This window comes from Aptenodytes forsteri, unplaced genomic scaffold, assembly GCF_000699145.1.
Source record: "Aptenodytes forsteri isolate BGI_AS27 unplaced genomic scaffold, ASM69914v1 Scaffold143, whole genome shotgun sequence".
Lineage (NCBI taxonomy): Eukaryota > Metazoa > Chordata > Aves > Sphenisciformes > Spheniscidae > Aptenodytes > Aptenodytes forsteri.
This window is the reverse complement of record NW_008794951.1, coordinates 295,419-308,697: the sequence shown is the minus strand read 5'-3', so window position 1 is coordinate 308,697 and position 13,279 is coordinate 295,419. Positions and strand designations below refer to the sequence as shown.

Here is a 13,279-nt window from a genome sequence, read left to right as displayed (position 1 = left end):
GAATTGAACTGCTACTGAAGGTTTCTGGCTTCCTAATACAAGGCAAGTGACTTGTTCAGTTCCCCAACCTGTAACAAATGTACCAAGTGTAACTCAGAGTTCCACTGAAGTTTGGAGTAATTTAATTTTCCATGTCTGAAAACCCAGTAAGTCACCTAATTTTCAGAATTAGTGGTGGTTAAGCTGTTACTAAGGGCAAGCTACTGATCATAGCCATATAAATCTTGCTCTTAATGTAGATTTTTCTATGCTTGAAATGTAGTCATTGTATCTGCTTTCTTTGTTTGATTGAGGTGTAGATAACTTATTGCTCATGTGCAGGAGAAATTCCAAGCATTGCTATGCATAGTATGGAGCCTGGATTTTTCTTTGCATTAATATGAGATACAGAATTAAATCTGTGACATCAGAAATCTCTAGCCTATGGCTGCTGAGTGGCTTTCAAACTTGTACTAGCTTGTTATGCAGTATGCATTCTCCTGTAGCACAATTTTTGTGCCTGCTTTCCCAAGTAAAAAAGGCCTTGAGATTATTGAAAAGTCTAAACAAGAAGAAAGTTTTCACTTAGAGTAGGTCATTAAGCTTTTTTTCTATGCCAACATGTTTTACTTTATGTTGTTTTTTATGCTATACTGCAATATGACCCGTAAGTGGCACGAATTGATCTTGATACAGTGCGAATTCTCAGGGCTTTTTTTTCTTCAAACTATTTAGTTAAAAAAAACCTTAATTTGGTGGGGATACAAGTTGATGCAAATAAGAAACACAATCTGCCAAATACAGCTTTTGTACGGGAAGATAAGTGACTCTGCTGAGGGAATGCTTCTTGATAAGCTTGTGGGTGAATAGATCTTCCCAGGATTTAAGCCAAAAATTACTACCATTTGATTACAGTGGGTATTTGAAGAGCTTTCTGATTACAGAATTCTTTTGGCTTCCCCTCACTGTCTGGGAAAGACCATGGTCCCTTCCTGCAAGTAATGCATCTGAACTGGATATCCAAAACCATCTGTCAAAAAGCGTTCAGTGAGTACACCTGACTCTTCAAGACAGGCTAAGTGTATACCTTAAGAGGCTGCTCAAAGTGTAAGGAATCCACTCTGAATATATAAATGACTTTGGAAGACAGTCACAGGTTTAAAAAAAAACCCCACAACCGTATTGATTCAATCAAAGCACTTTTTTTTTTTCTTTAAACCACAAATAGAATAAGGGAGAGAAGCACTTTCTTCAAAAACTATACAGGAAGATTTAGACTCATCTTAAAAGCTTTTTTTTTTTTTTTTTAATGCCACAGAATTGGGAAGGATATGCTTTATCATTTAGCATCATATCCACCATTATTTATTGCCAGCATGTGCAGGAAAGGTGCTCCTTTGTCAGCTCTTTCAAAATCAGCAAAAGTCAGTCCTTGATTCTATACAAGCTGACTTAAAGATCACTTCTCTCTTTGCTTTATTTTGGGACACCCAGAGTTGAGAAGCTGAGTGTATGGGGAAGCGCAGGGACTTGAGAGAAAAAGGCTTCGGGGAGAGGGTGAATCTTATGGCTGTCTTCTTGCTACCTAGGAGGGTGTAGCAAAGATGGAGCCAGGCTCCTCTCATCCTGCACAGGGTAAGAGGCAATGGATACAAGTTACAACATAGGGAATTCTGGTGAGATTTTTTAGGGGGGAAAAAAACTTCACCATGAAAGGGGGTCAGACACCAGATCAAGGGCCTAGAGGGGCTGTGGGATCTCCACCACTGCAGCTATTCAACATGCAACTGGACAAGGGCTTGTGCAACCTGCCCTGAGTTGCCCTGCTTTGAGTGATTCCTTCCATACCAAATTATTCTACGATTCCATTTTCTTTCTTAATTGGATCTATTTTGTGTAGTCTTCATGCTGACAGAATCACTGTTGAAGATGTGTTAGCACTAACAATGTAGTTTTCTGCAGTTTTACTGTAGAGATACAGTAGCAAAGGGCAGAGACTCTGAGTTTCACTGTCTAAAAACTCACCTTCACAGAATTGTGTACATCTAACTTGTTTTGTGAAGGGGCAATGTAATCTCAAACCACCTTTTTCCCCTCCAGCTTCTTTTTCTCCCTGTTCACCCCAAGAGTTCTCTTGTACCTGAAAACTCAGGAAATTTCTATTAGAAACACTCTCTGGAAGCTGTGAGGAAGTCTAAATGAGTCTCTTCTGTTCTGTAACCTAAATAAATCCTCCTTATGCTGTGTAGGATCTTGATCATGCTTTCCGTGTGTGTTATTTTAGCCTATGTGTGTTTTACCACTGCACAGCTTTTGGTGGTTTTTAGTGAGTACTGATTTACTTTATTTTCCTCCCCCTGCCTCTTGGAGGCAGCAAAGATTTTCATGTAGCTCTCACTATGCTATCCTTGTAATAAGAAACCGGCGCTGCTGCACAGCAAGCTAGGTAACTTGCTATTCCTTTGTGTTAGGCTTGTACTGTGAGGCAAGGGAATATTGCATGTAACTAAGGTTAATCCCTTTTAAATGAAGCTTTGTTAACGAGATTAATCCTAAAACTGGTTCACAAGGAACTTGCTTTTTTAAAAGTGAAAAGGATCTGATTCCAAATTCGCAGGATAACTTGGATTGAAGGGAGACATCAAGCCAAACACCCTGCTCCAAACAAGGTCAGCTGTGAGGTCAGGCCAGGTTACTCAGGGCTTTGTCCTGTCTGATCTTTGAAAACCTGAACTGGCTAGTAAGGTTCAATTTCACTTTAGGAACTGGCTCAATAAACCCCTGTTAACTAAGAATTTTGAGTTTTCATATATATCAAATCAAGAAACTGATTACAGAAGCCAAATGGAAGATTTGGAGAGATGCCCTAATCATGTCGTGTAGCAGTACTGTTGTACTTAAAGCTCTGCCTTTTGCTACAAGATGCTTTAGTTGATCCTGGGTTCGTGTAGCTCCAGGTGAATTAAGCTACTTCTGTGTTTTCAGTCTGATGCTCGGTAGTGTGTTTAGGCTAAGAGCCAGGACATTCCTAATGCCAGGTAGGTGATGGGTCATGTCTCTAAATGCTTCTGTGATAATGAAGACTAGAATTCAAGTGTGGGTGTACTTTAGATCTGACACACCAAGTGGTTTCCTGCTTGATTGAAACTTTGTACATAATGTTCTCTGTAGATTACTGGGGCGGGAGGACCCCAAACGCTCAGCTTTTCGAACTTTTAAAATATGTGCTGTATTTTTTTAGTACAATGCCGCACCTGTTCTCAGAACAAGTTAAACCCTGAAGTATTTCAGGTAGTGTATCTTCTAACGTGGGTCATGGTTTTTAACTATAAAGAGGTTTGAAAATTGATGACCATATGTATTATGTAGAGACATTCTACAAAAAAGTTTCATTTATTCTAGAAATCTCACTTCTGTAAACACATCTGCTCATCTCCGAAATCAACACGGAGCTCTAATGAGTATCCCGTGTTGGGATGGGAGTGAAAGAATATAAACTAGGCAAATGTGGTATGGAAAGGTTACTTAACTTGGATCTTCTTTGTGAATCGAGCTTCCATATCTCCCTCCTCTGACCCCTTAATATCTGGCTGTCACTCCCCTTATGCTAGGGACTGCTGTAGCTGACTTGTCATGCTTTGTAATGGAGTGTGAATGCAGCTAGATGAAATCTGGGGTTTTTTAAAAACCTTTTCTCAATAACTGAGCTGTGGAGGGAAGAATTAATCGTGTAGTGTTTTTCCAATAACTCACAACTATGCTCGTAAGCTTCAGGCTTGGTTAAACTCTTGTGCAAAACCTGACATCTACTGGTGGGAACCTTAATCAGACTTTTCTCAGTGTGAAGGTGTGTGCTAAAGAGCCTGTTTTATTGAAGTTCTGGACCCTTTGGCCATAGGTTTTGCATTGTACCTTGCCCTAGAGTAAATGGTGTTTAAGCATAAATTTAAAAGTCTAAAATTTCTGGGGAAACTGTAACTGTAATATGCTTATGTACAAGCGTAGGTATTGATAAAGGTGATTGAACTTTCAGTTAACTGTATCTACTTTGAACACATGTATAATGGCTAGATGACAAACTTTGTAAGCTTACATTTTAGACTAACTTTTGTAGTAGTATGAAAGACTTCATATAGCCTTATGCTGATTAAAAACGTCTAATTTTTTCTTATGTCTTTAAAGGCTTGCCATGGATGTACATCTTTATCCAAATGTGATTGCAGTGGAGTAAAAGGTGAAAAGGTAAATATCTTTTTTTTTTTTTAACTGGCAGACCAGCACACAAACCACTGAGCCATATGCCAACTTCAGATAACTGAAGCTTATGGATGATAGCTTTTGTTTCTTGCTCGTGTCTTATTTTCTTTGACCGTAGTGTGGGCATGCACCAAAGAGCATAGCTGTTACAACGACTTCAGGTATTGAGTCAGACCGACTGGTCCATCTGATGGTATACAGAATTTCATATCATTATTTTCTCAAGAATGGGAAATGATGGCCCAAATTTCTGCAGCTATGTGGGAGTGAAAAACAGAAAAGACACAAATTCTAGTAAAATAGAAAGAATTCCTATTTACTGCCAAGGCCTGCCTACACTAACTAGTTAGCGTGGACAAGCTAAGGTGTGGATTGTACAATAATGGCTATGCTAGTAATGCTTCAGTGGGAATTTAAAACCAGAGTGAGCGTGGGTTGCTTTCCCACTTTCCTTGCATTGCCTGCTCATAAGTAGTTGACACTCACTAATGTGCTCTGAACTTGCACTGTTTCTTACCTCATAACTTGTAAAGCTGTATACTAAGATGATTGCTGTTGCTGTCTAGATGCCCAGTTGGACTGTGGAGGTGACACAATTCAGATACAGCTTTCCCAGCATACATAGCTGCCACCGAAGTAAGCAGCTAGTTAATGGCCAAACATGTATTCTCGGATCAGAGTAAAAACCATCCCCAACCCAAAAAACAACCCTGTGTGGTTCATTCAGTGCAACAGGCTGTTTTGGGCTGCCTAAAGAGTGTCCTAAGGCCAAGAGATGCATGTTGACATCTCAGAGCTTTCCATGCAGCTTTGACTTCCAGTCTCACTGCCTGAGCTCAATATATCTGTGTAGTACTTGATGTTTCTATCACCATTATTTCTTATTGTTTTACAATTTTTTCTGCTGAGGAAACAGCAGGTGCCCAGCACTTCTTTTAGTTACAATGCAATGTAGATACACAGCTCAGTACTTGCCTGAATTGAGTTTTTTCTCAAGTGTGAGAGCCTAGTTGTAAGTAAATTGTGGTTAAATAGTTCCCATGTAACTGCTGTTGTCACAGGGAATGAATGTGATGTGATCACTGCAAGGGGAGAGACTGCCTGAAACACTTCCACTCTTAGTCTTGTAAACAGTTTGCTTGAGATACAATGGAGTCTTCTTAAAGATGTGAACTGATAACAAAGAATTTGATAAGCCTGTCTTATCAAACCACTTACCCTATCTTAACAAGGTTCTAGAAGGGCTTCAGTGCTCTAGATTGATTTCTGACACATTTCAAAAGTGATTTTTGACATTGCGTAAACAAGTGTAACCTCAAATGAACGAAAGTAATGCAAAATAATCAGTCACTGCATTGGCAGTATAATGTGCTGATGCAGAATTTTACTATTGGCTGAGGTTAAACAAGGCAGATGTCCAAAATTCAGAGTAATTCTTGGTGCCACACCTGCCATCCAAACAGTTGAGGTAATTCCTTGGCATTGACTTGCTTTTAGTTCATCAAGTATATTCCCAATTTACATACTTAGTGAAAAACAGTATCCCCTTGATAGCAATCTTTCTGAGTTAGATTTGGTTAGCCAACACATGAACCTGATTGATGTGTTCCTACAGGATCTTCAAATGCAGGTAGCCAGACCAGATGTATTGTAATCACAGGACTATTTCAGGTTTTGTTTGAAGGCACTTAAGCATTAGGCTTACATTCCCGATACAGTCGTAGCAGGTACAACTTTGGAGAACCTTTCTGTAATTCTAAGTTGGCCTTATTCTGGACTAGTCACAGCTATTTTGTGAATTCAGTGAGCAAATGGGTATTGTCTGACTAGTGTGGGTAAGGAAAACCTAGAAGTAAATCTTCTGGCTTTCTAAGTAAAGTCAAGTAATTATTTTCTCCCAGTGATTCAGCTTTCTCTTTATACTACTGTCACACATGCAGGGACCATGACCCACTTGATACATTCCAGTCCTTCATTGTCATTTAATGAAATTGAGATAGTCACCTTTCTCTGGTAGAGAATATCTTGGGACTGTTTGTTTGGAGTCAGAGGGAGCTTTTTGTCCAAATACAGTCAACAACTGGAGCATATGAGCCTTGTTCAAGATCAAGCTCTCAAGTGTCATTATTGGGGTTGTGAGTTTTGTTTCTACTCCTCCAGACTGTCCTAGCCAATTGTTAAGGAGAACCGCACAGGAGAAACTCTTCCACATTTAGTTTCCAACCTCTGTTGGCCTTTTCTGGAGTGAATTATAGCAAGTCCGGAGCAGAAGAGTGAGAAGCTTGATAACCTTTTGTGAAAAGCAGGTGGGGAAGGAAAAAAAGCCTCCAGTAAAACAAGCATAACATCAGACCAAATATTTATATAATGGTTCTGCATCTTCCTGGAAAATTATTAGGGGGCTGTAAATTGATCAAAGTGTAATCTTTTAATAAAATAATAATAAATAAAAAACCCACAAAGGAAAACAGAGCTTCACCTATGTTAAGACTGCTTTCTCTGTCCTTTTTTTTTTTTATGTCTGAGTCCTCTGAGGGAAGGGGGTGTGTGTCTAAGTATCCCACTTATTAAACTGGTAGATATAAGGCAAGTTTCCATCCTTAGAATGGAAGATTCACTTTGAAATCTGGGAACTGTGATTCATTTTCCACCTAAATCAAGGTAAACACAGCGTAATCCTGAGGCATGCCAGAGGGTTTTTTGTGCGTTTTTTTCTTTTTTTTTTCCTTTTAAAACAGCCCTTCAGAAGCTTGCAGACCATCATGTACATTATGTAAAGGAACAATGAAAAGCAAAGCCCATATTTCTTAAGTATGATGTGTTGCCAGTGGAACTGGTTTGATCATATGTGCACGTACCCCATTATGTTAGTTGCCCTATAATTACAAAGCCCTCAGTATTTGATGCATCGATGAATTCAGCAGTTCAACTCTGAGGAACCACAAGAGTTCTCTCTCACTGATGTCCATAATGCTTCCTTTTATAAATTCTTTGGTTTGTTATTTTTTACAGCCTTAAACTTTTTCTAGAGTCTTGCACTACTACAGTGTACCACTTACTTATACATTTGATGTAAGTTTCCAAACCTGATACTATCTTCAGCCCAGCTTTCTTGCAAATGTTATCTTTATTCCAGTTGAGTGTAAACTGCTGCTACAACAACAAGTTTCAGGCTTTTGCTTTGTATTTAACACTTGACATTTGGTGTTTCTGCTTCATTCTCCAGTAACCTCTGAACCAGGAGTCAAACTCTATAGCTCCTTGCCTAATTGGTGTATGAAGAGCATTAGACAAGGAGCTGTTTCAATAATCTCCCCTCTCTGATTCTCCCATTGAGAGTGTGACAATGTAATTGTAGAACTACTGAAAGTCAGGTGTACAGAGCCTTGTTCTGTACTGGGAAGACAGGAAAAGCCTTGTCAAATGCACTCAGCTGAGCCCCGTGCTTCTGTTCCACTGTGTTTCACTTCTGGCCTGCAACCAGCTTCTGCATCCAAGTTGCTGTCCACTTGCATTAAGTCAACTAAGAAGTGCTGCTTTGTTCAGCTTAGCAGAGCCTAATGCATTCCTTTTGAGATTCAAAAGTAGCCTTCTTCCTAAGCATCCTAGCATTCCCTTCAGGATATCCAAATTTTAACAGATCAGGTAAAGTAATACAAATTGAACTGTAACAAATAGGAAAACTATTTTCTTGTCTTGGGGAGCCACAGCACTTATTTAGCTGCTTCTATGCTGCCAGTGATTCTTGTTTAACTGTGCCTCTGCCATGAGCCCTTATAGCATTAGCAGCATGTTATCTGTATTGGTGCACTGAAGTTTTCTTCCTCCGCTCAGGCCCACCTTACTAAACTTAAATATAAAATGGGTAGTGTAAAATTCAGACATGTCTAAAATGGTATAATGAAGAAATGAGAGGAATTTACTGGAGAAGTCAGGAAAAATTGATTGCAGCTGGGAGGCAGTGTGCTGTTACTCACAGTAAGCTGCTCAGTAGTGAACTGGATCTGGTAGGAGTATTAAAACAAGTAAATGATTAAGCTGCTACATACAGGTGCTTATAGGAATTGCTCTCGCTTTTCAACTGGAAGAGAAGTGTGTAATTGCTTTTCACTTAAGGAACTGGATGATGATGATTGGGTTTTAAATAAATATTGCTTGGCACTTTTGAGATTAACCTGCTTTAATGCTTAAAAGCTAGTTCATGAGTAAAAGCTAGCTAAAGAAATAAACAAACACAATAGCATATGGAGCAATTCCTAAGACAAACCAGTAAGACTGGTAGATTATTGGGATGGTTTTACCTCAGCTGAAAACAAGATCTGAAGATGCTGATAAGATCAGCTCTGCAGAGACTGGGGAGGAGGAGGGGGGTGGTACTGAATCTCAGCTGCTCCAGCTGATGAAGACTGAGAGCCAAGGGCTACAGCAAGCAAGCTGCATGCATCTTAGTCACTAAGAGGGCATGTACCCCAAGACTACTGTGGTTTTGCTTTAAAGTGGTAGCACATGCTGCTGCTGAAATAGGCTTTCATACCTTCCCTTAGCTAGGTATTCCTATTTCTCCTCTGGGGCTTGTGTGGCCGTGTTCAGAGCTGTCAGTGAATTGATCTCACTGAAAACAAGGTTCTTTTGTAAGCTAGGTTAGTTTTCAGCCTGATCAGTTCCTTCATGCAACTTAGGTTGCAACACTATTTGTGTAGCTGTGATAGAAACATGTAGCTTAAGGTGGGACGGACCATGTTTTTCACAGCACCTAAGATGCAGTTCCCCTCAAAATAACTGCAAATACATTATGCTGTTTTCGATGAGCAGGACTATTAGGTTCTACCCATTCAAATTAAGTTAAACAAATTGATTAAGGAGCTCTTCTTTAGTTATTAAATAGGGTTAGTCCATGGCCTTTTAACAGAGAACTTCAGAAGGTGCCGAGTTTACTGGGTTTGTTGACCACAATGTAAGGGGTGCAACTCCAAAGACCCAACTAGATTGCAAGTTCCTAATATACTATCTCATACAAGCTTGGTGCTTGGTATTCTGGCAAGAACAGCTTGTAATATCTGAGCTCTGAAGGCATTTCAGATACTTTGCCTTTGTATTCAGATACAAGAAATCCATACCCCTTACGAAGGAAGAATATCTTATTCTTGGACTTTTTGGATATATATTCTTGGAGCTCTGAATCTCAGAAGAAAGTTGTCAGTATATATCCTCAAAATCCCTATTTCCTTCTGCCTTTATCATGGTAAAATTTAGTACAGATGTGACCCAAGCTCAGCTTTTCTTTTCACTGTTGGATACACAGAAATAGTTAAAAATTCTCAGATTTTAATCACTTTGTCAAGAATAATTACGATTGGTGTCTGTGCTTCATAAATGTTGGCCTGAACTGCACTAATATGGCCCTGTATTCTGAAAGGTTTACAACCCCCACAGATGACCACTGACCATTAAACCTTGACTGTTTCATCTTACAAAAGAAGTCACAGATGATATTCTGAAGAAATTTGATATATGTTGAAGAATACAGGCCGTATCAGAGGGGGTTTCTTCATTGCATTAAACTATATCTTTAACACTACTGTTTGTGGCTGGTTGGTGTATTTGTTTTCAATGAGGTCTTGATTAGATGCTATAGTTCTAATTCTGTTAAGTTAGTGTTCTTCAAGTTGAGGAAGAATTTATATTGACTAGTATTAGAATCTGAGGCAACTGTTATTTTCACCCTATTGTTTAGAAAGGGAAAGAATAATATGGCTGTCTGTTGCATCACTTCTTCCGTGCCGTACATCTTTTAATGTTGCTACAGACATTTGTATGTGAATCTAGTTTTAAGTAGCCATCCGTAGTTAACTGTCTTTAGACTCTTTCTGATGTTCACTGTTTTCATAGCAAGGGCAGGAAGCAGTATGTGCCTCTATTGCCAAATGTTACAGCCAGGCTCTTACATGTATTTAAGCATCGAAATGGGCTGTCCAACTCCTGCTTTTCTGAATATCTTTTTGCTCCTTTTATTAAAGTCTTTTTTTTTTTTTTCCCTGAGTATACCACATCTATGTAAATAAATATTTTGGTTTATCTCCCCATAATTTCTATTTATAAATATTTAGATTTCAGGAAGAAATTCTAAAAATGTAGATTACTTGTGCATGCTTTAAAACTGCATCTATCCCTGATCTCTTAAATACTTGTGAACTATTATTAGAGTACGTGGAACTATGCCAAATTTTTTTGTATACCTGTTTAATTTACTATATCTTGCTGCAGCTTAAAGCATAATTTTAGGGTGTTTCCCAAGTATTTTTTTTTTTCTTCCTATCCCCCAAGCAACAGTCATGTTCAAGCTTATAAGCTGACAGTTTTGCCACATCTGTGTAGCTGACTGAGGGCAGTTGCATTGCCAGCTACTCTGGATTTATCACTAAATGAGATCAGAATCTGACTCCTTGGCCATTCCCCAGGGAAGTGATGGTTTATAGCTGATGCATCTTTATTCTACTGTGGAAACAATCCTGTATTTTCAGGACTGGAAGATGAGGTCTGAGTTGACCTAAACCTTTCCTATTTATGTTTCTCTTTAGTAGCTTCTAGTCTGAAACAAAAAGTATCCAGACTTTCTCAGTTCTTTCTGTGCAAGTGAAACTGGCTAGTGACTGTCAGTTTTTGCATCTGTAAGAAAATGCATTGCACGCTACTCAGGGACTTCAATCTCACTATATCCCCAATGATATAATGTCCTTTTTTGGCATTGACTTTTTGGGGAAGACTCTTTAAATGTCTTTCCAGTTTCAGTATGTTCTTGCAAGGCAGCAGGCAGTTTTTCCTGGCAAATTTGTAGCATCTGAATCTTCAGGAAAACAGTGTGGTATATGCAAGGTGTGCAATAGGAAAAGTCTGGAGGCAGAAGCAATGTCTGAAAACTGTTCTCACTTACAGAATATTTCTATAGACTATTGAAGTAGAAGACAATAAAAAAAATCCCCCCAAAATCATCTGTATTCCAGAGAGCTGGAGCAGCTTGGTTTCTCCCGCTACCCAACTTGCCCTCATTTCTTTCTCCAACCAATTTTTTGATCAAAAATAGTGATTAATAGTGCAGCTATGTCCTCTGTAATTAGTTTGATACAGTTCCCTCGGGAAGCATCTGATGTAATCCCTCAGCTGTTCCCAAGCGTAGTCCCTCAAATCATCTGTTTGCTCCTGGGGGTAATTTGCTGGTAAACTCCACGGGAGTTGCTCTGGCAACAGTTTCCTCATGCAAGGCGCTCATTGTTGCTGCTCACTTTCAAAGTGGGGTTGGAAAATACTCATTTCGTAGTTTCAATAGTGAAGTTTACTAGCAGCATCTGTTGCCTCCTGTATTTCTCTTGTGTAACTGTTTGGCTTCGTATGTTTCTCTTTCACTTTGAAGGTCTTGGCTTCCCAGTTCTGTGACTGCTTGGAGTGGAGACCTCAGAGTAGTTGTGTTTTAGAGAACAGTTCTTCAGTCTTAGATGACACACAAGGCCAACCCTCTGCTAAAAATCCGTTCTAGTAACCATTTGCAGATGTTACTTTCTCTAACAAAAATGTGAAGAAGTATGACCAAGTTGAGATTAGTAGGCATTGTGTAGCCTAGCTAGCACCTGACACATCTGACATGCCTCTTGTACACAGGTGTGTTTCCTTAGTGTGCAAACACAGCTCTTGCCAGAGCTTGTGCCAAAGTCTGGCTCTGTCAAATGTTTTCCTTATCTGGCACTCCCAAATTCCTCACTCTCTCTCCTTCAGGGACACACTAACCCTTTCATATCCTGGCCTGAGATAGTAACACTCCTCCAGTCTTGCTTTTCAGATGAGGTAGCATGCCAGCTGTATAGCTCCATGCGAAAGTACAGCCTGGCACTTTGCATGCAAAAGGACAGTCTGGATCCTGACTGTCAAGCTAGCCTCAATTTATAATGCAATTTCAGCATTTTCACAGGGGAAAAGATGTCTATCCTGTATAAGAGAGCAATATGTGACTTACAGTAAAAGAGGAGTATGTTTACATTTTAATTAATAGGAAACTAACTTCAGCAGACCAGTTAATGAGCTGTCCATTCCTATCCAAGGAATCCTTCTGAGTCTCACTGTATAGGTAGGACTAAGTACAGCTTAGCTGTTTCCTCTGTAAGCTCTTGCTTGCACGCAGCCTTTAATCTCTCATCCAAAAAGGTTTTCCTCTTGTGTCTCCAAGGAAGCAGTATAGCAAGTACTGGAAAAGAAAGCAGGAAGAGAAGCCCTGTTACTTTCTCTGAAAATTTTTCTGAGGTCTCAGCATCTGGTATATGTTTCGAATGCAACTTTTAAGTTCCTGCCCCCCACAGTGGAACACAGAGCACCTACCCAAGCAGTACAATGAGAAAATTAGGATTTAAGAATGAGACTTAACACTGCTGTCATGCTGAATACCTGCTGTCATGCTTGGCATACAGCTGCTTATAGCAAATAAAGGGGAGATGAGCAAAGCCTTAATATTGCCTTTTGCATATTGTGCTCAAGGCTGCAGTTAGATGCTTCTGTCTGCTTGCAGTCAGCAGTCTTCAGTTCTCTGCTGCTCTCTTCTTAAAGATGTGAGATTGCTGGTTTGGTTCTTTTACCTGACTGAGGAGAGCTAGGCAGGACGTCCCAAGTTCCTAGAGAGTGCTATAGCTGGTAGACTGCCAGATAATAGATGTGGGAGCTACTACTCCCAGTCTTGCTGAAGCGGTGCAAGAAAATGAAAATTCAGGATGAATTGGTTTAAAGAGAATGTGCAAAAGCCTGCACAACTCTAACCCAGTGATTAAGGTGTTTGTTAGGATAGAACATTTCTTTTGCAGTTCCTGTAGTTGCCGTGAAAAAATTGGGGTAAATAAACAGAATTTTTTTTGCAGGTAGGAACCAAACCTACCAACCAAACCAAACCTGTCTGTAGAGCAATAAGGAATAATGCTCAAAAACTGCCTGTTTCATAAGCAGTTATATACACTGGTTGATGTAACAGAGCTGTAGGAAATACCTGTTTACGCAGTTGAAAAGTGTA

General features: G+C 39.6%; 1 protein-coding gene across 1 annotated transcript in view; it reads left to right on the top strand.

Moving 5' to 3' along the window:
* The first annotated feature begins 4,149 nt into the window (after positions 1 to 4,149).
* Positions 4,150 to 13,279, top strand: part of COL4A5 (collagen type IV alpha 5 chain) — a 60,014-nt gene continuing 50,884 nt past the window's right edge. The window contains exon 1 of the mRNA XM_019471027.1: positions 4,150 to 4,221. Within this exon, the coding sequence (XP_019326572.1) occupies positions 4,150 to 4,221 (72 nt within the window). The remainder of the gene's footprint in view (positions 4,222 to 13,279) is intronic.